Source organism: Onychomys torridus, chromosome 10, assembly GCF_903995425.1.
Source record: "Onychomys torridus chromosome 10, mOncTor1.1, whole genome shotgun sequence".
Taxonomy (NCBI): Eukaryota; Metazoa; Chordata; class Mammalia; order Rodentia; family Cricetidae; genus Onychomys; species Onychomys torridus.
The window spans coordinates 29,232,727-29,255,269 of record NC_050452.1 but is presented as its reverse complement, the minus strand read 5'-3'; the positions used below and the strand labels follow the sequence as shown (position 1 = coordinate 29,255,269).

The window sequence follows — 22,543 nt, the reverse complement described above, 5'->3', positions numbered from 1 at the left end:
GGGACTAGAGTGCTGTAGCCCAGGCCACAGAACCCGTATCTTCTAAGCTGCCATATGATAGAGACCTATGCTCCTTCCCAGGCCCTGGAGGATCCGCTTACACAAAGTCCTCCAGAGTCATTTGGGCACAAGCCCTGGGGAAAGCCTAAAGTTACCTGGAGTAGCTCCACACAAGGGACCTCCATCTAGAAACCCCTCCTCGGCAGCTTCTAGAAAGTCGTCCCCCCTCCACAGTCCTATGGGCTATAAGACAAAGTGACTCTCCCATGGGTTTCCTGTGCTAGTGCCCTAAATAGTATAGGCCCCCAAGGCTTTGGAAGTATGGGGGACCATGTGAGGACTGACTGACCAGGTCAGGACTATGGCTGTTGAGGTACTGGGTGGAAAAGAGTTGTATGGTCCACTCCACACCACATATGAAGAACAATGCAGCAGGCCAATGCTGAGTACAGTGCCAATGCCCACTAGACAGGACTCATGCCCACCACTGCCCTCACTGCCTATTTCATCTGGAGGGACAGATCTCAGAACAGGACACTGCATTAAAGATTGGAGACCTAAAACAGGGCTGTTTAAGCCTTGGGTCCCTGCTTTGTAACAACAGAAAGAAGCCTCTAAAGGAAAGAGCACCTTCTAGCACTTTCTGCCACATAAGCAGCCCCTGTCTGTCACTCTTTCTATAGCTGAGAAGACATGCTCAAGGAGTCAAGTCCTCCTCCCCCAATCCTGCTATTCCTTCCCCTGTAGGAGGCTAGGTGAGCACATGAGAGGTAAACTGCCATGTGAGGGGTCACATGGACAGATCAGTCTCATAACCATGAGACAACTACTGAACCACTGAGCAGCAGAGTGGGGAACTGGCAGCTGAGGGGATAATCTTACCTTTCCCTCTGCAAGGATCCCTCTCCTCCAGGATGACCCGCTGTCCATCCAGACTTGATATAGGGGCACCAAGGTCCAGGGGCTCCTTCTCCCCACTCTAGAGGCAGAGACGATGCAGTGAACCATTTACCCAGATTGGAACTTTCTGGAATAGTTGCTTGTAACCCAGCCACTGACAGTAAGACTGACCCAGGCTTAATGGAGCCTCAATCCAGCTGGCCCTGGGGTCAGGTCACCGAGCCTGGCTGACCTGTGGGAATATGGAACCCTGAGAAGCTGGTGGAGCAGGTCTTTCAAGGGTCACTCAAGGGGACAACCCAGAATAACCCAGAGGCAAATTGGGAATTTCTCAGCCCTAGAAAAAAGGTTGATATCATGGGTCAACACTCAATAACTTCATCTGACTCTGTCTCAACACTGCTCATAGTCTCCATGATGGCCAACCTCACACCCCTGCACTGATCTCCAAACTGCTCTGAGGGGACCCTGAAGGTAAGGTACAGGGAGCAATCTTAGCAGCTCTAGGTGCTCTTGACTCAGCTCAGGATGCTCTTCCCCTCGGTTAAGCAGTACTGCTTTGCCTGTGAGACTACCACAGCTTTAGAAATGGGGAGGGGAAGCCCCCTGGATGCCAGGCTGGTCTCAGCAGGCAGATTTCTGAGCTCCAAGTTGGAGTGAGGCCACATTAGGGAAGTGGTATCAAGTTACCTGAAGCTTGAGCCTGTGAATAATTAAGTAGGTTCCTCTTGTTTACTTCAAGGCTCTTAGACAATTCTGAAGACAATTTCAGGGAAAATTAAAAATTTAAGAATGCTTGTAATCTCAGCCCTGTACAGTGATGCATGCCTGTAATTCCAGGACTTGGGAGATATAGGCAGAGGATAAGGAGTTCAAGGCTAGCCTGGGCTACATGAAACCCTGTCACAAAAATATCGAAAGAGAACAAAAAACCCTGGAAATCAGAGCTTGGATAAAGTTGATGGGGAAGGCTTGGCAATGCTATACCTCAAGCCACTGTGAGTCAACACTGCCTCAAGGCCAGAGCCATCCTAGCCGCTGGTCCATAAACACCCATGGAGGCAGGAAAGGGCCAGGAAGGGCTTGCTGTCTTCTTCCTCAACTCACCCCATATCAAACTCCCTCTCACAATAGGGAGGGAGCAGCCCAGTGTGCAAATGCACAGGAAAACTGCCAGTCAGTGCAGGGGACAGGGACAGTGTACCCGTGCCCTGGCAAAATGCACATCAAGGGGGAGCTGGCTGTACCATCAGGTGCTTGTCACACCTGAAAATGGTGGCGATGTTTCAAGGTGTTTATTGCTTCAATTTGGTTCACCTGAAGCAAACATCAACCCTTTCCATAATAAATAATGTGTAAATAAATGACAACAGAGGAGATGGGCCGTACAGGGACTGTCCTTTAACTTAGGGAGGACAGTGACATGAAATGAGACATACTGTAGATAATATAGGGCAAGGTGGGGCACACACAACCCTGGTGGCAGTGCTCAGACTCCATATGACACTCACCAGCCTCACCAGAAGGCTACCCAGGTCCAGGCCATACTTGGCCACCACCGGCCGCAACACTTCTGTGACAGGCTTGGTGGGCTTGGCCTTGAGTCCCACTGATCGGTTAATTGGAACGAGATCAAGCCTGGAAGGAGGCAAGAAACATTCTCACGAAACATCCAGTTCTGGCTTCACCACATCTCAAGGGTCCCCTCAAAAGAACAGGATTCCACAGCTTGGGGACCCTGGGAATTCAGCCCCACCTTGTAAGGGGCACTCTCTGCATGTGGAAGCAAGTCCATGAGGCCCTTCTGAGATTTAACACAGGGCTGAGGGATGTGGTCCTCAACCCTCATGATGGAGGACTAAGCAGTCAGGCTATCACTAGGCATCCACTTTCCCACTTTCCCCACTATGATTTTAGGGCCAAGCAGCCTATGTGTGGTGCCTGCCCCCTTGCCAAGGATCTGGTGGGGCACTGGCATTCTTTTATGGCCTGTTGTGGGACAAGTACATGCTCGTGGGTAAAATACAGAGATTAGCATGGAATAGAAGTCCTGAGGCTCAAAATATGGAGGTACTGGAAAGTCTCCAGAAACCTGTATGCTGTTCTCTTACCGAAACAAAGTACGCTTTTCCAAGCGCAGGTCCCTGGTGGCCAGGATGCTGCTGTCCTGATGCAGCACCAGAGGCTGAGGAACAAAGACACCAGAGTTAACGTGGGAGCATGTGGGCTTGACATGTAACAGCACACAGCTGCAAGAACAAAAGAGCAGTTTCAAAATTAGCCTGACACCCTCTAGACACCAGGTTGTGCTGCCCTGCACCCACCGACCCCCTGGAGCCTCCACTTCCAGCTGCACCCCTTCACAGACAGGGGGTAGTGGTGGCAGTGGCAGGAGCGGGCACTAACAAGGCCATATGGAAGGGAGCAGACAGGACCAGGATACTGCCGGTTCACGCCTGCCTGGCACAGTACCTTGTCTCCGCCCACCAGGAAGAGGTCCACAGCAGCCCCATTGATGCCGTGCCGCTCACACAATCCAGACAGGATCTCTTTGATGGAAAACCCGGACTTTACAGCAACCACACAGGACGTCCCATCTGGCAGGTGGACACAGCAGTGTTTGGCAGCCTTATCTTTCTCTAGTGCTGAGGTCCTGCAGGCCTCTGACTGTAGGGTGGGGGGACAAGTGTCAGTATCAGCAGGGAAGGGAGTAACTCCTGAGGAAGAGTCAGCCTGCCTGGTCTAAAGGGCCTAATAGCCTGCCTGTCCCCTCATGAAGTTCCACACACACAGAAACTCAGAATCCACCACAGGGCATTCTCTGAGCCCAAAGCTGGTAGTGTGGTAGGGTTTGAGGGCTAGGGCCAGGGCGGGCAATGATCTCTCTCAACTATGGGAACTATATGGCTTGTAACTGAAGCATGGCTGCTCTCCTGCCAGAGGAGACTGCCCTTCATACTGCTATATGTGGACCCAGCTCACCTTGGGAACTGAGGCTGTGATAATGAGCTGCAACAGGCCTGCAGCTGTCCTAGCCCCTCCAGGCCTGCTGTGAAACCTGCTTTCATAGCTATGGCATTATGGCTACAGCTTCCCAGTGCCTGAAAAGTCTGTTACTTCAGAAAACTGCCTGGAAGGGGAAGGACCGGCTGCAGAAATGGCCCAGACTCCTTCTCCTAAATCTGTGTGGCTCCTCCCATGAAGTGGCTGTTTCATCCCTGGCCTTGGCACCTACCCAGGAAGGACCTGGCAGAAATGGCAAAGCCAGTTCCCAGCCTAACCTCCTGGCCACCATGGGGAGGAACCTGGGCTGGCCACTGGATGGCGACAAAAACATGGTCCGGCTGGCCCCACTGCTCTGGCCCACAGCCACATACATAGTCATCTGCTGAGCTGTGAGGCCAGGGGACTGGAGGCATAGATGAGGCCCCCCAAGCACAGGACCATCACCCAGCTGACACTTAGGCACAGGCACTTCATGTTTCCCAACATTAAGCTGGGGTATTAGTGGTAATAGGTAACCGACTCACAGTGGCCTTGACAGGGTATTTGGAGTAATAGAAGAAGAAATAACCTACCACCAACCATCAGCCATCTTGATGGATAGTTACAAATGTCACAATGCTGACAACCAACAGGGTTTCCCAAAATTCTTATCAGACAAGAGTTGAGGGAGTAGCAGGTCCTGAACCCTACCCAGCTCCCCTTACAGCACATTAGCAAAGAGCAGGGCAAGCAGGGTGCCCTGGAGAGACCTGCAGAGCCAGGCCTAGCTCTTAAGTGGTAGGAGGCCAGCTCCTAGGACCCCACAGGCCGACCCAAACACTGGAATGCTAGAGTCAGCAGGAGGTCTGAGCTCAAGCTGGAGACAAAACCCAGCTTCAAAGCATGCTGGTGCTCTCAGTGGGAGTTCAAGAAATATTAACTACATCACAACAAAGGAATTTAAGAAATAAACTCAAGGCTAATTTTAGTCCTTACACAGCAACCATCCCCACCTACTAAAAAGCTTCTCAGGATGCTCCAGGAATCCTGGGCTAAGGACCCTGAGGTTTAGGGGACCCAGGCCAGTGTCCAATCCTGGTACCCTGATTATAAAACAAATGCTGGGTTTTTATGAGCCAGACTTCATCTACCAGCTGGTAGGTTTAGCCTGTGACTCTTGGAAGGAGAGGAGGTGGCCACTCACCAGGTCCAGGCTCCCTGCAGAAGACACAGAGCCCTGGGACTCTCGACGGCAGAGGCCTCCATTGGCATGAAGGGCATCTTGAAAGAAGGGAAAGAACAGGGTAAATCAGAAGCCACAGCTTTACTTGCCCTCACCTTAGCACAGAACCCCTACCTCACACCTCAGACTGAAGAGACCCATATACTAAGGACAGAGAGACAGCAAGACATCAGAGGTCCTTCCAGGTGCCACCTTGGACCATTGGATTTAGTCAAACAGCTCCCTCACAGCAGAGGCCAAGGTCAGGCCCAAGGAGGTCACCATTGTGGGGGCCCTGTAGGACTCAAGGCATTGCCAGGCACCAGATCGCAGAGAGCAATGCTGTGCAGCCCAGTCTCGTGTCCCTGTGTGGACCTGTCTTTAATTGAGCCATGATTTCTATCTCAAGTGCTATTTTGGGTCTGAAGAAGACTGCCCCTGTGACCAGCTGGCTGCTCACTCTATGGGAGACTGACTTCCCATCTTCTTCCTCATAAACCCCATTCAGACCCACCTGTACAACTCTAACTTGTGCTAACTATAATCTAGGCTGGCCTGTAAGGATTCTGTCCTTAATTACATCATCAGCCTGAGACAGCCTCCCAGCCTAAAAAGTGGGCGGGCCCTCTGTGCGCCCCTTTCTCATTCTCTCTCTCTCTCTCTCTCTCTCTCTCTCTCTCTCTCTCTCTCTCTCTCTCTCTCTCCCTCCCTCCCTCCCTCCCTCCCTCCCCCTTTCTCTCCCAATAAAGCTCTAAAAGGTAACTATGGTGCACTGACTCTTCCGCCCAGCACTCTCCTCGGTTGGCATGGCTGCCGCGGGTAGTGGCCAGCCACAAGCGCCAGCGCTGCCACCTTAACTAACATGGCCTACACGCCATGAATGGCCTAAACACTGTCCTATGCCAAGTCGGACTGACACTCAGGCTCCTGGATCCAGTGACCTGCCCTGAACAAGTGGCCTCTCAGGCATCTACAGACCCTGTACCAGACTGAGTGAGTGTCTGAGCTCTGTTGAAATCCTCTGCAAGCCTGCTAGGTATGGGAGGCCTGAATGGGACACTCCCCATCTCCCAATACCCAGCCATCAACACAATTGCTGGTGCACATTCATTGGCAGAGGCAACAAGCTGTGCCTGGTCACAAGAGATAGCATGTTTTCGTATGTTTTTCTTTACTTGATTCTGTTTTCCAAGTTTTCTACTGAAGCACCTGTTTCATAGCAGGTAGGAAAGGACTCCAGTCAGCCAAACACCCAGCGTTAAGGAGTCTCCAGAAGGTTCTGGAGCAGGCCTGCTTAGTAGGCTTTCTCATCCCCAGCTCTGCTGTACAGTCAGGCTCTGTGACATTTTCTCATTCCTCCAGACAACTCTTGCTATCCTCTGCCTGCCCACCAAGGCCGCTCACGTCACCATGGCAGCTGAGCTCCCGCTCACAACAGCATCATCTGCGTCCACATACCATGGGCATGCTCACCATGGTCCTTCTTCTTCTGGGACCGCCCCGTGCTCCTGTTCCTTGACCAAGAGAAAAAGGCCCCTTTGCGTTTTTTCTCGCTATCCTCATCCCCCACATCCTCATTCAGGGATCGTCCTGATTTCGATTTTCCACTTAACTGCCAGCAAACAGAAACAACAGTTAAGACATTACATTCAACATTACATGAAACGCCAAAGGGGCTGGATACAGAGCTCTATGAGTTAGGATTCTGAGGAATAATCTAATCCTTCAATGGATCAAGGACACAATCCTGACCCTCTGGTCCCAGGCTTTAGGGACCAGGAAGGGGCTGGAGGGTATCAGTGTCCTCCATGGCCCACCCCCAGCTGGTGAAGGGATGAGGCATCGCAGCCTCACTCTCACCCCCACAAGGGCTGGCCCAGCACCTTTTTTGGTGTGGACACATTGGAGTGGTCGGAGTTGATGCTGTGCTTGGAGGCGGGGCTGCTGGGGACCTGCTGGGAGTCAGGGAGGGTGCGGCCTTCCACCTCCGCCAGGACGCATTCTTGGTACAGCTGGGATTTCAGAAAGCGAGTATAGCTGTCAAACTTCATCAGGTTGAAAATCTGTGGAGCAAACGCCATGCAGTAAAGTTACGGGCCCTTGGTGGTGCAGGAGACCTGTTTCCTGGGACGAATGCTATTTTGGAAGGGTGTCACTTCAGCCAATCCTCCCGGGGCATTCTGAGGTTGACTTTCCAGGGACCCTTCAGATCTTTCAACAACCTCTCTCCTTTGCCACTCTGGTAGGAGCAGTCATAGGAGATATGTACAGCCAGAAGCATGGGCAGACCCAGGCCTCCGTTTCCTAAAGACTTGGAAGGCAGTTGTCTCGAGAGTTGAGTACTGCCTAGGGAAGATCTTTGCTTTAAGCTAATTCCTGCAACCTAGTGACAGAAAAGCTGTCAGGGCTGGGGAGTGTGCTCTGGATGGGCATCACTGGGTCAGATCACATGTTCTTCCAAAATTAAGACAAGAACACAGGCAGGGTGCCATGCGCATCCTGTGACTCAGCACCCAGAGGCTGAGGCAGGAGCATGGGTGAGCTTCAGGTCAGCCTTGGTGAGCTACACAGTGAGACCAAACAACAATTGCTAATACTACTGAATCCAGATCACAAGCATGCAGACAGGCCCCAAGCTATGGTGGCCAGACACCGAGCATTTTGAATGCACACTAGTGTGGCAGCAATGTGTGTTCATAGAAATAGTACTTAAAGTTTTGAATCTGGATCTTTCTCTGGGCTGGTACACTGCAGTACCATCCTCTCTCTTGGATACTACGAGTGACGCTGAACTCTTGGCTCCAGGTCAGCCACTCAATCATGAGACCACGGATCTTTCAAATATGCTGTGTGGAAAAGCTGTATCTGTCATGTGCTGCAGGTCAGGTGTGTGCAATGCACTTAAAAAAACTTTTTAACATGTATTTATTCACTGAAAGAGAGAGAGAGAGAGGGTGTGTGTGTGTGTGTGTGTGTGTGTGTGTGTGTGTGTGTGTGTGTGAGAGAGAGAGAGAGAGAGAGAGAGAGAGATTCACACCGTTATGGTCCATGTGTGGAGGTCAGAGTACAGTTAGTAGAAAGAAGTTGGTTCTCTCCTTCCACTATGTGGGTTCCAATGACCAAACTCAGTTGTCAGGCTTGGTGACAAGTGCCTTTACCTGCTGAGCATCTCAGCAGCCCCAGTGATGACTTCTGATAGATAATATTGTCCTTTACTTTGGTTCCCAGCTCTACCGAATGAATCCTTTGAGCCTGGAGGCCAGTGGTCAGATGGACTCCTCACCATGCTCGCATTTCCAGCAGCCCTCTTCCCCAGCTGAAAGCTGCTCTGACAGAGTCCTGCACCCCAGCCCTGGCTGGAAGCCCCATGCACTGCCTGCAGAGTCACCTGGAGCTGCTGTTCCTTGAACATGTCAGGGTGGGGTGCATTGAGAATGTCATCTGCCAGCTGGGCCTGGCTGTCAATGTTTACAGGAGTGGTGGCTTTGCTGCACAGGAATTTACTGAAAATCTCCCGGGCCCTGTAAGAGAGCTGACAGGTGGAAAGGTCTGAGTACATCTGTGGACACACCCCCACTGGACATGCATTTCCCACCTGTGTCACTGTGGCATTCCTAAGGCTAACACTGCTTTGGGGCTGGAGAACTGACTCACAGGCCCAGTCTATATCCTGGCTTACAAAGAGAAATAAAAAAAAAAAAAAATGAGCCAGGAAAAACTTCTGAATCGGCTTCTCTGCAAGTTTTTCAATGGCTGCTTTAAGGGCCTCAAAACTGAAAGGTGCTACCTGGAATAGGCCTCAGAGTAGATCCACCAGCAAGCTATGAGCCACAGGGAGCACAGGAGTTCACAGTGCTCACAGCACAAGAAAGAGGCATGAGGCCACTCTGTGAGGACAACTGTTACCTTGGGGAAATGGCACAGGACATGGCCAGGGTAGTCCTGGGGCAGCTTGAAAGGAGCTGCCAAGCTGGCAGGGAGAGGATACGCTTTGACAGAGGGTTTCTCCAAGTCCCCTCCAGTACTGTTCCTTCCTCCCAATCCCAACACCAAGTACCACCTCTGCCAGGCTCTGTGACGGGACATTTATGCAGACTATGTTTAGGCAGGATTAAATGTCACACACTTAAGTTTTTATTCGGAAGCAGAAATGTCATTTTTTTTTTTAAGTCATGCAGAAGCATCCCTCGTCAACTGCTCAAGCAACTCAAGTACCACCTGACCCCCATGCAGCTCCTGCTCTGAAGAGCAGTTTACCTCCTTTTTGTCATGTGCAGGGACATGACTGAAGCATTCACAGGCCTGCCAGAATAAAATGTTCTCTTCGCTGAATTCCTTCCGTAGAAAATCCTGGGGGAACACAGCCAAGACAGCAGTCGTCACTCCACAGCTCCTCCACACAGCTGACCCCACACCCCATCCTGGCCTTCTTTGTCTACAGCACAGCAGACTAGCCACCTCTCAAGAGAGCCTTGAAAGCAAGCATCGAGGCTGCCCAACATCTCAGAGGGGTGCTGTCTGCCTCACAGCTCTTTTCTCAAGAGCTGCTCATCCTGTTTCCTTAAGAAAAGAATTGTAGTTTCTAGTTCGCATACAAAATATGGCATTATGGCATTATGACAATGTCCTGAATGTCCTGCACGTGCTGCCCTCTCTTGTTGCTCCACCCCACTCCTGGGTCCGAGAGCTGTGCCAGTCAGGTGCATTTCCAAGAATGCTGAAGAAGCTCCAGCTAGGATGATGACGCACACCTATAATCCTAGCACTCAGAACGGTGAGGCAGGGTTATGAGTTCCAAGCCAGCCTGAGTAACATAGTGAGACCCTGTTTCAAAACAAACAAAGCCAAGAAACTCTGATGTTCCCTGATGCACAGACATCCCAGGGAGAGCAAGAGAGCGAGAGAGCGAGAGAGCGAGAGAGCGAGCGAGCGAGCGAGAGCGAGAGAGCGAGAGCGAGAGAGAGAGAGAAGGGAGGACCTTCAGGAAACTCCAGGGAAGGAAGACTGAACTGAGGGTCTCTACAAATGGACACCCTACTCTGAGTCTTGAGCTTGGAGCAGATGCTGAGACGGTCACACCCCTACAAGGTAATGCTCAGTCTCCGATGTCTGAGATGACCCAGTGAGCTCCAGCTCCCTTGGCACAAAGTGCCGCCGCCCCCCAGCAGTCTCCCTTACTCACAGAGAAGTATCGAACACCAATGGGATCCTGCAGCAGACGTTCAAATGACACTGCCCAGCTGGCGACCCTCCTCTCCCGCAGGCGCCGGCAGCTCTGCACACTGGGGAGGCTGGCATTGCTGCTCAGGCTGTTGTTACTGATGCAGTCCTTCAGGTCAGCTCCCGTCAACTCTGCAGGATCAGCACAGACACACCTGCACCTCTTGCCTTTCTGTGCCTGCTCCACAGGAGGCCACAGCTCTACTTTTTCATACTTGTCCAGTCAATGACATGCACTGCACCTGAAGCCTAGCCAAGGCTTTCTAGACATCAGACATAGCAGTGAAAAGAGCCTATCTCAGCCTCCTAGGGCTGCACATGCACGTACGTGCACACACACACACACACACACACACACACACACACACACACACACACACACACACACTTGAATAATAAGCTCTGACCATGAGAATGAACCAGGGAAGCTATTACCTAAGGTGCACATACAACGCAGGGCAGAAAGCTCCATGTTGAGTATACAGAGGCATTTACAAGTGTACCACAAAGCAAAAGACCCTGAGTGAAGTCCAAGAAGAGGCTTCAGTTGGCCCCATCACCCTCCTGATGCTGTCTGCTGCACTTTGGAGTCCACAGCTCGTGGCTTGTGCACCTTTCTGTGTGCAGGTCACTTCTCAGTGGAAACATTAAGCCAAACATCCAAACGAGTATGTAAGCACGTGCCCTCTGGCAGTTCATTCACTGGTGATCCCAATACAGGAAAACATTACAACTCAATAAAGAAAAGGAGGGGTGTCTAGAAAGACCCCATCTGTCACCCCTGTCCACTCGATGAAGCAGCCCAGGGAGGAGAGGAGGACCACAGGCCAGTGTAAATGGAGCTCTAGAGTTGTTACACATGTTGCCTCTGGGCACATGGGGCTTCCCTAGATGAGGATGACCCAGATCAGAGCCAAGGCCAGACCACCGTGGGAGGCAGGACAGGAGCCCTCCTGGGCTATGCTGTCAAGAGGCCTCAGGTTCTGTAGCAGAGCTGACTAAGGTGACTTTCCACACGGCATCACTAAGGAAATGTTGCTAGTCCCATGTTCACACCAGGCTCCATCATCTGCTCGGAGCACCTGCTGCCTGGCATGCAGGACAGGCCACTCAGGACGGTCTGCCTGTGGTCAGGCCGCAGGACAGATTCCTGAGGACAAGTGAGCAGGCTCTAGCTTGAGGTCAGTCACTGAAGTGCCCTTCCTAGCAGGGAGGGGAGGAGGGGGGAGTGAAGGGGCTGGAAGCAGCGTGGCCACTTTAACTTTCTGCTCACACCCAGTCCACAGGTGCACTGAGAGCTGCCACTGAGCCTACAACCAGAACAGCACACAGATGGTGTGCAAGCCAGAATACAGAGGGCCTCAGAGGAGGCCCCGTGCGGACACACACTACAAGCCCCCAGAGGGCTAGGAGCCAAGCCAGGGATGTGACTACAGTCTCCTAGGACACCTTCCTCAGATTCAGTATTGGGCCAGAGTGTTGAAAGTCAGCCAGTGTTTAGGTCGGAAGAGACAAGGGAAAGACATAAAAGCCATACACTGACCCCACTACAGACATTTATGTAAGGGGAAATGATATCGTGAGATCAGAACTTGTATGATCTTAATTTCTCTGACACCCCGCACCCCAGTCTGTAAACCACTCACTGTACTCCTGAGGTCTAGATGAAAGGGCTTGGGTCAGGACACATCACAGGCCTTCTAACCTGCTCTTCTGGAATACTGTTCAGCAGCGTGGCATGGTCAGAGCACTTGGCACTACCTAGGGCTGCTTCATTAGGGAGCTCAGCCACCATACATACTACGTGAGCACCTCACACATTTTCTATAGAGCTGGGACCCCACACGGGCTGGTTCTCTGAAGCTGATCTGTGTCCAGTGACCAGAGCAGATACTGATTTTCTCAGAATGCACATTTAAGTCCAAAATATGTCCTGACAGAGGTTTCCCAAGAGCTACACAGCTGAGTGTGACAGTCCCAACAGAAAACTAAACAGGAAGTATAGGAAAAGGCAGGATGGCTCCATCTAGTTCTATGGTACACCACGCCCATCCCCACTATATGCCACGCCCATCCCTTTGCACAGCACTTGCTGCAGCACCATACAAGCAGGAAGATGTTCTGGAAAAACACCAGACCCATGCTTGGGACAGAAGGCAAAGTTGAGAAGTGGCTGAGAAAGACTGCAGTGGAGGCGGGGACTGAACCACATCAGACAAAGCTAACGCTGGGCTCTTGCTTTCTAGAGCACATTAAAGCTGACCTCATGGGGCCGTGATTTAGATGTGAAATGAAATTGGAGGAAAACTAGGAAACCCAAGTGAGGAGAGGCCTGGAAAGAAGCTCCCATGGCATGGAGCACAGCACTATCTGAACCCCATGGCAATGCCCAGGCAAGAGGCTAAGGGTGACATACAACACACCCAGACTGAGGGTTTGTGCCTTCCACACCAAGATACCCATGCAGACAGATGAGCCAGAAGAAGGCAGAAGGGAGCACAAGACAGGTGCCAGGCTCCTGCATATAGGCATGGCTCCTTCTCTCTGCAACCCACTGCAGGCTAGTTCAAGCTCCATACCACTCTGCCCCATTCTGCCAAAGTCATGGGCTTTGCATAGCCAGTTGACAACCCAGGCAGATATGAGGACTTGTACATCAAAAAAGATGCTTAGCACCTCTAAGTGCATAGGAATCACACTATGATCAGTGCAGGCTTTTGGCGACCCAGGCCCCCTGAGAGAAAGTGAGGGTGCTGATGTTGCATCCCACTGCATCTTCTGTTGATGAGGAGACCTTCACCAATGAAGAACTGAGCCCAGCAGAGTAAACACTGTAACTTTTTCTCTCCTGCTTTCCCTCAGGCAACGAAGTCTGAACTAAAAACTGAATAAGGAACAGAAGTTAACTCAGGGAACACAGAAGAATCCTCTACACTAGGATGTGCACATGCAAAGGTCCTGTGGCAGGAGAAATGCAGCACACAACTGTGACTCAACTGAGCAACAGGAGTGCTGGCAGGCCACATGGGTACCTTGGCAATGCGGCCTTCACCCCAAAGGACTGACAAATTCTCTTGTGCTCCTCACAGTGGAAGGTGGCCTGGAGGACAGGAAGGCAGAGGAGGGAAGATGGGACTGAGTCACCAACCTACCCACAGATCCTATGACCCTACCAGGGTGATGGAGCTTGTGCTTCTGAATTACAAGGTACGTGTAATTCCAGCACAAGCTTAGTATGAGAAATACCCACTTCCTCTGTGGCCAAGGCACCAAGTGCTGGAGTAAGTGATCCAGGCCTCCATGCAGGCCTGCAGACCTCCCAGCTTGATCATATGCAGCTTGTCCCTGCCTGCCAGCTCAACAAGACCTTAAACATCCAGGTTCCTGTGCGCCCACCTAACTACAAGGGATCATTGGTCCCTAGTGGTGGGAGTGGACCTGTGCTGTCTGAGTCAGTAAGTGAAAGATGAGCAGTATACTGACTAAACTCATTTTTATAACCTGACACAAAACAATGACTTTCTAAGACTCCCAAGTCAACTTGACACTATGAACTCTAACAAAGGAGGAATTGTAGCAAATGACTGTGACGCTGAACTCCAGTGCATCACTTAGCGTCCCACACTGTACCGTCTGCCAGGATTCCCGGCTGTGGGTCAGGCTTGCTCTTGGGTCTCTCAGGCATGGACACTGGTCACAGAGGAAAGCGGCACAGCACCTCAGCAGGCACAGCTCAAGTGGCAATGACAACAGCGGAGAGTTGACACCACAGGAGGTGAGGGGAAACAGGGCTCATCTCCTGGCAGCGGGACTAGAGACCCACTCAGGTGAGAAGCCTGGTTATTGAGGGGACAGTTTCCATAGCTGCAGCAAAGCCCTTCCCCTAGGACAAGAGAAAGTGTCCGGTGCTCTGATAATGCCTTCCTGAGGCTGTGGAAACAGGGGCTTGGCCTTGAGTCCAGCACAGCACAGGGACCTAGACAAAGATAGCACAGATGCTAAGGGGGCACCTAGCCACAGTGTGCTATGACAGGTCACACACACGCAGAGGCAATTCCTGAATCCACAAGAATGACATACAGGGTTCTTTTAAACAGAGCTCCTAGTGGATGTTTTGATCCCACTGGGGGTACAGGAGGCTTGCAAAGCAGAGGGGTAACCACAGAGTCCCCTCAGAGGCTCGGCACAAGTTTCTCCTGTGGGTTGAATCTTAGTGCTTTTGACGGGCTACACAGACAAGAAGTCCCCTCCCACTTTGTCATCCACTTCCGCGTTCAGAACCCACACCACATTCCAGCACTGCTGGTCCCACGGAGAACAAAACACCTTCAGGGTAAGCCTGACCTGGGATGGCAGGCAGCACCTGGTAGTCAAGGGATTCCTTGTAAACACATCTGTTCCTACACCAAGTTCAAGGCCAGGCTAGGAGGCGGACACATGTCAGGTGTGAGACTCGCTGGCCTGCTGGGAGCTGCCTGCATGGTCCTCTAATGTGAAGCACTTGGGTGAAATACAGGCTGCGTTGATGATAAGGCATGGTGGCACCCATTCACCTGCACTGTAGCTTTAGTGGGTGTGTTCTAGGTGTTTGTAGTGATGTGGGTTTTCTTCTTGCAGGCAAATGCTGTCCTGGTGAGAACATGACCCAAGTCTGTGGCAGACTTGCTGAAAACTAGAACAGCTGCCAGCACAGCTGCAGAGATTGCTTAGAGATGTAGGCTGTGGGTTACACATTTCAGTAAGTCCTTGTGATTGACAGTGTGCAGTTACTTCTGTGATGCACAGCCTCAGCCCACTCCCAGCTCACTCTACTCTGCCCCAAATCATAACCCTAAGTATTCCAAATGCTCAAGTCTCAACTCTAAGCCACGTGGCAGCCCATCCCAGCATAAGACCCTCCCCACACAGCAAACTGCACATGTCAGCCTGCTCTGACACGCAAGACAAGTTGACAGACAGATGTGGGACTTTACCTGGGTAGAGCTGATATGAGCCACTGTGGTGCCATCTAACCAAATACTTCCAACCATTCACCGTAAACCACCCTTCTGAGTCCATACGAGGCTCAGCCTGGATGGCCTGGGGTAGAGGCTTGGGCCACGGGGGCTGAGGACATGGCTCCTGAGCTCAGCCTTGGGGGTAGACAAATTATTGCAGAGCCCGGGGACCCTCACAAAGGCAGCCCTCAGCCTTCCAGCACGGACTGCTGGAGAGGCCCTAGAGCCTCACAAAGCCCCAGAGACTCATGTATAATGCACAGGCGGAGTGCCTGCTGCAGAGGCCTGAATTATTCACATGGGCAGAGACACTGTTCTCCCAACACTGGGGAGGGGCCACTGTGCAGTTCATTAAACAGCAGCAGCAGCAAGAACACACAGCTCCTCGTGATAGTTATGTGATGCTGTCATTTACACATCATCTTGAATTTAAGATCTTAAGTCCCATAAACACGAGATCTAAATTCTCAGTGAGAATGACTAAAGCCATGGAGTCTCCAGGGCGTGCACGTAAGAGACAACCAGCCTGAACTCAACCAGTTTCAAAGCAAAGTCTGTGGCATCAGCAGCGCACCTCTGCAAAGCCCGAGGGGAGCGAGGCGTGCCAGCTTTGGGAAAAAAAAAAGCCTTTCTCTGCTGTCCTCACAAACTAAACCAGTGCACACGCGGAGGTGGATAAGAGACAGAGCCAGTGAGGCCTCGTGAGTTCTCCATGGTTTCTGAGGTTGGGACTTCCCCCAGGGAGCACAGGTAAGGGTCAGCAGAGGCCATTTTCAGCTTTCTGGATAGAGTCCCCAGCAATTCCAAATTTGGTCTCCAAGACATGCCCGGGAAAGGATCTGACTAGGTCAAAACTTTACTATCCAAAGCCGGATGACCACAGTCCACTAACTGGCTACTTTGGGTGGACACTCCTCCTTCACAAACGTTAAGACTGTCAGTTCCAGTAAAAAGGTCATCAAGCAATCTCAACATTGTCCTCTAAAACAAACCTGTGAAGGTTTAAAAGGAAGCCCGGTGTGCCTCCCCTTCGGTGTCTGAACTGGGGAATACACCCTTACCATCCACGAGGCTGCCTGGTTGGTGTGAGGGTGGGGAGCAGTCTCTTCTGGGCCATCATGTCTGGCCCTCCTGCCTCAGCCTTCCATGCCCCCTTCAGCCAGGGACAGTCACCAAAACATATACACATGTTTTTTCTAAGCTGCTTGAGGGTAAGTTGCCAACAGCAACACACACACACACACACACACACACACACACACACACACATACACACACACATACACACACACACACACAGGTACACACACACATATACACACACATACATACATACACACACAGGTACACATACACATACATACACACACACACACACACACACACACACACACACACACACACCTCTGAACCCACCAAGGTGTAGTACTTCCTGCTAAGACTTTCTTAAGCACTGTGATAAAAACCCGAACATTCACCACCCACCCTGTCCTCCACAGCGTCATCCCCTCTGTCTAGGACTAAATTCTGCTGGTGAACACAGCTTTGAGACACCTCCCACTTCTCTGCATTGAGACCTTGGTGGGCCAGAGGATCTGAAGTCAGCCATCTATCTTATCTCGGTTTGTCAGAATGTCAGGGAGAGAAGCAGGTCTTACAGGCACCTTTCGCTTGGGTGCACCATGCTGGTTTTGAGGCCTAATCCTGTAGCCAGGGCACCAGGTTTCTGCACTATTACTTTTTCTTCTCAGAATACAGGCTGAATAGCCTTAATTCAGAAATCTGAAATTCGAAATGCTCCCACATCCAAAAATTGGAGGTGAATAAAAAAAGACATTTCTCTACCTTGTCTCATGTGACATGTGTTAGTCACCTGCAAGCACACTAAAGTACTGAGTACAATTACCCTCAGGCTCTATGTGTAAGATGAATAAATGAAGCCCATGGTAAGACCTGTGTCTCATTCCTGAGACAGCTTATTGTACACAAGTGAATAGTTCAAGAAACGTCAGAAAACTGAAATACTGGTCCCAAGGATTTTGTATAAGGGACTCTCAGTCTCCCACACTAAGGAGAAAGTGTCTCACGTTCAATGAGCTGTGCCCATGGGCTCAGTCTCCTGCGATGGTCTCTCATGGCCATACTGCTTTTTAGTCAGTCAGTGGCTTGCTCTCAGTGGTCTGGTACCTTTCTTCCCCACTCAGCTCTCCATCAGGTGGGCCTTGTGTCCCTCTGAGTCCCCCATGCACTGAGTACTGATGGGAGACAGACACAGACCTGCAGACCCACTGTGTGCTTCCCCTGCTCTGCCCAGCAGTGGACAGCCTCCTTTTCACTCCTGATGCCCCACCAGGCCCTCAACAGAAAGCAGCTGAGCTCTCCAGAGTTCCTCCACACTTCCCACTCACAGCAGACTCCCACCTACGAACCTTGCTGAGCCGTGAAGTCCTGTCACCTGCTCAGCGAAGCCATTGCCTCTCTGTAAACATGGTCCCTTCATTCCCACAGTGCTCTTGTGAACATCAGCCACAAGGTCACCACTGTGGACAATTTTGGCTCTGGAAGAAGCCAGGCAGAGACAGAGCCCAACATGACCTGTCTGGATCTAGGTGATAGGACATGGTGGTCACATGACCCCTTATGTTTATGGCTTGGCCTTCTTATGGGGAGAATCGAACACTTGCAGGGCCTGGGGCCGGAGAGCACAGTAAGGCTCCCAAGCTACACATCCAAGTCCTGGAACTGTACCAGACAGAAGCTAACACATCATCAACAAGAGAGACCTTCAAACTACCTGGAGGGCCAGGACTACATGGAAGCCCTGCATGGCATGGGGAAGACAGCCCTGGACTCACCTCATTTCCTGGGTCACAATCTGTGTATCTGACTTCTGTCACCTTACTCCAAGAGCTGCTGACACTTCGCAATAAGCAGTGAGGAGCGCTCAAGCCAGGACTAGCCGCTACAGACTACAGAGTGGAAAGCTGAGGGCAGCCATTGGCTCCTCGCCTGAGAAAACCACAGCCAGCAAGGAAAGGCCCTGACGAGACTCAGAATGACATGCTTTGAGCCCCACAGCACCTCCTCAGGACAGAGTCCCCAAGTTGTTGCTCTAACTCTACGAGTCCACTGTGAGGCTGGGGCTTCTGAGGTCTTGGGCTGGTGGTGGGTAGAACTGGGCAGGCACCACAAACTCTCAGGTGGAGTCCCAGTACCCTTTCCTGCCCTGCTTGCTCCCAGGCATCAGCCAGCCAGGTTCACAGTCTCACAGGTGGACAAGGCCAGACAGTCCTTTGGGGCTGTTCTAGGATCACATGATTACGTATAGCTCAAGGGCCCTGAGGGACAGAATGGGAGAAACCCAAATGCTGTCCTGAAGTGAGACCAGACCCATCTGAGCCCAGCAGAACAAACTCAGCATGTGAAACGACAGTGTTTCAGGAGAGGAAATGCCAAGCAGATGGGCAAATGCCAAGAGCTTTCAGGGCCGTAAGAGTGGGTAGAGCAAGAGCTGCCAAGGGTCAGTGTGGGAAGTGGTGGGAGCAAATAGTTCCTTCGTTCGTCATGCTGCATTTTCAGAATTTAGTTGAGGAGCCATCGGCTGCCACCATGAGGGTCACTGGACCACAGGGGGCCTTAGGACATGCCAGAATGGGCAGCATCTCTTTCAGGCCCTGATCAGATTCACACACTGGCTGAAACCAAAAAGGGTCACGGTTCCTTAACTGGCTAATTCTTTCTCGAAAAAGACTTCATTTTGACAAAATGGTATCATGAAGACATTCTCCTCTTCTGTTCACATCAATGGGCACACATGAAACAGCCACCTGGCAACAGAGCCTGGACAGAGGAGAGACAGACACACTGCCCAGCACATAAGTCGAGGGATCTAGAGGCTGGACTCAGGAGGAAGGCTCCGGAGCCACATGCCCACATGGGAGTTAGAGGCAGTCTTCACCTTCTACATAAACCTTGTCAAAGAGGGTGCTCTGGCTGTGCCAAGTGTAATGATGGAGCTAACTTCATAGGATGAGGTGCACACCACTCCTCACTGGAAAGCCACTTAACCTTTCAATAAAAACCTGGTAATAACTATATACTATCATCACAGGAAAGTTGTGACAATGTTAGGCACACAGGCCCTGAATGATGCCAACTATTAACTGGGTCATGCTAGTCCTGAACATCATGTGAAAGGGCAAGCAACTCCAGCTATGTATCTGCAGTGTTAAGTCATGATTCATAACATATTTTACTCTTTAAAATTTTAATATAAATCTAAAACTTCTGTCGGTCAGTATCTAAACTCATGTTCTGATCCCTTCTCCACACAGACATGGCACCTCATTTAAGGAAGGTCCTGCTTTTTCTCTGATGAACTCAATCAGTTGTGAAGGTCAGGGCTGGCCAGGAGCTCTGCTTTGGGTTCGTAGATAGATGATGTCAACTGTGAACTGTGCATATGTAGTTGTCTCCTTTCCAGTCCTGAAGACTCTTTCTTGTCTTTCTACTCTTAGCTAAACCTAAAACCTAAAGTTGCTGAGATGTGGACATGCCCGTGGTATCCCAATCGTTGAATACAGCTAAGACAAATCAAGCCAGTGCTCGACTCCATCCGCTGCTCCTTTGGCCTCCATGGTGTGAGTCATCTGGCTTCCTCTCTTCTGTACTGTGACAGATCTGCTTGTGTGCCCACCATCGGCCCTGAAAGCGAACTCTGATGGACTGGGTCTGCCCCCAAGGAGTGTCCCAAAGTGTTGCAAACAAGGCAGAAACTCAAACCCCTCCCCGACACCATGCAGAGAAGCATATTCCGGGGGGGGGGTATTCAAGACTTAAATGTGAACAATAAAATAGCAAGTCTTGCCTTCACGGTCTCAGGAAGAGCGGAGGAGAGCCAAGACAAAAGTGCTGCTTACAGGGGAGGCACCTGGGACTATCTTAAAAACGTTCTGTCTTCAGAAGACAGTACTGAGAACCAACTGCAGAAGGCTTGCCTGCATGCCTTCCTCAAATGCTATCATACCTTCTTTCATTTCATTAGCTACAAAACCCAAGCAGGAATACAATTCAAAATATAAGCAGTGATGGCGTGAAGGAGAACGGTCCCCATAGGCTCCAGGATTTGAATACCTGGTCCCCAGCTGATGACACTGTTTGGGGGGAGGGGTCGTTGAGTATTTGGGAGGTAGAGCCTTGCCGGAGGAAGTACGTCACTGGGAGCAGGCTGTGCACATTCATTCATCTTGCCTCACTCCCTGGCCACTCTCTGCTGGATGATGTGAGCTCTCCGCTTCTTGGTCCTGCAGCCATGGCTGCCACTTAGAACCAAGCTTCCCCACCATCATGGACTCTTATTCCTTTGAAACTGTAAGCTAAAATAAACTTCTTCTACAAGCTCCTTGTCAGCGCGTTTTATCACAGCAATGGGAAAGTAGCCAATGTAGAAGATTATCATAATTCGTTCATTCAATCCAAGAGTCATTTTCAGAATTTATTATTTTTTCAATTTCCTACTAATCAACTAACAACAACACAAACCAGCCAAGTGAGGGGGGGAAAAGCAACAAGCACAAGCTTGTTTGTTTTTAGCAGTGTCTAGGATGGAGTGCAGGGCCTCAAGCTTGTCTGTTAGGTAGTCTACACTGACACCCATCTAAGCAAAAGTCTGGACTGAGTATTTAAAAAAAATCAGATGGCCACAGACAAACCCTAGCTCCGAGAAGGAGGTTCCTTACATACTCCTGGGTGGTGTGCACACTGGAAAATGGAGATTATCTACCACACATACCAATGGCCAGCTCATCAGAGCAAGGCACACACAGATGGCCATGCAGGGACCTGCACAGGCATGTCTTACAACACCTCTGTGTTAGCTGAAGTCTGAACCTGCATAGAAGCTATCACCAGGGGCAAGAGCGGACAGTGGGCATTTAACAACAGACCAGGGCACGGTAGCCAGAGTGAATGGTAACTGACCCACAAAGCATGTTCACAGAAAGTCATCAGGCACCAGAGAGCGCACATGGCAGCATTAGTCCAAGTGGGTACAGTAGCCAACCTGTCCTCAGTGGGGAACTGGTGCCATTCAGGTCCCAGGTGATGGTAACTTTTCAGTGTCTAAGCTACTTTTCAATAAAAAGTTTTCATTACTTGACAAGTTGTGACCAAAACTCACGTCAATTGCCTGAAGCCGGTAGTGCTGTGAACTGTGAGATGTACCTTCTAGATGGGTTCCCCCAACACAGAATAACCTTGTGTAGGGGAGGGAGTGCTCTAACTGGGCTTCTGCTGTAGGCAATCTTTTGCAGATGCTGGCTATACGATCAAGTTTGGCAATTCAAATGGCCAAACACATGGGAAGTTGTCTCCAAAAGAAAAGGGGCTGTTATGTTGGGCACAAATGGCCTGTGTGTGACCAGGTTGGGGTGCAGACAATGAAACAGGGACTGTGTATGTGCTTTCATTTTTAACAGATCACGTGGTAGGGATGATACATGAGTCAGAGTGAATGTGGAAGGTCACTGTGCCCTGAGAACCAGGCAGAGACTGAAAGGATGATGCCCCAAGAATAGGTGCCTTCCTCCTCCAGTGCCAGCCGTTCCCCAGTGTGTTGTAAAGATCACTGGCATCAATCACTATAGTCCCATTAATGTCAACTAACTTGAAAGGATGCCTTTTTAAAGGCAGGAAAGCCATCATTAGGTCATGAGTCTTGGGTTTTGTTTTAAAATATTTACATAAAAGCCTTCCTTCCCAGAGGATGTGGTAAATTGTCCCAGAGATATGCTGTCTGTAAGTGGCCTTTGAAAGCTGGGCCCAATCCCTTCTATACAAGGCTCACCAAAAAGTCCATGTTACTCAACCAGTATGTGCCACTTACGTCTCATACCCTGGCAGGTGAAGTCACTGGATAAGGAGTAAGCACATGGCAGTGCCACCTAGCTGACCTCCATCATGTTTAGAGCTGTAAGGGACCTCAGGAAGCTCCCAGATCCTGTCCACATCCCTGTTCAGGTCCTGAGAACAACGCCATCTCTGAGCAAATGGTGGTGCTGACTCCTACCAGCCTGTAACACAGTGGGAACAGTCCTCCTCACCAGCCTTGAGACCTTGCAGGCCCCTGGCCTCCGTGTTTGGATCTCAAATGCAGAAGGATCGTACCACACCTGAATTACAACGGCCACTCACTGAGGTGAGGGCTGGATACACTGGAAGC

At 50.9% G+C, this 22,543-nt stretch overlaps 1 protein-coding gene across 5 annotated transcripts in view; it reads right to left on the bottom strand.

The window, feature by feature from the left end:
• Positions 1–22,543, bottom strand: part of Rgs12 (regulator of G protein signaling 12) — a 96,032-nt gene that overhangs the window by 11,138 nt on the left and 62,351 nt on the right. For 4 of the 5 annotated variants that reach the window (XM_036201026.1, XM_036201022.1, XM_036201024.1 and 1 more), the window contains 10 exons: positions 10,290–10,459; positions 9,365–9,457; positions 8,496–8,639; positions 6,991–7,170; positions 6,566–6,719; positions 5,090–5,166; positions 3,373–3,567; positions 3,012–3,085; positions 2,412–2,538; positions 883–979 (listed from right to left, as the gene is read on the bottom strand). In XM_036201026.1, coding sequence (XP_036056919.1) covers positions 883–979; positions 2,412–2,538; positions 3,012–3,085; positions 3,373–3,567; positions 5,090–5,166; positions 6,566–6,719; positions 6,991–7,170; positions 8,496–8,639; positions 9,365–9,457; positions 10,290–10,459 — 1,311 coding nt within the window. The remainder of the gene's footprint in view (positions 1–882; positions 980–2,411; positions 2,539–3,011; positions 3,086–3,372; positions 3,568–5,089; positions 5,167–6,565; positions 6,720–6,990; positions 7,171–8,495; positions 8,640–9,364; positions 9,458–10,289; positions 10,460–22,543) is intronic. The other variant, XM_036201023.1, reaches the window with a different exon arrangement.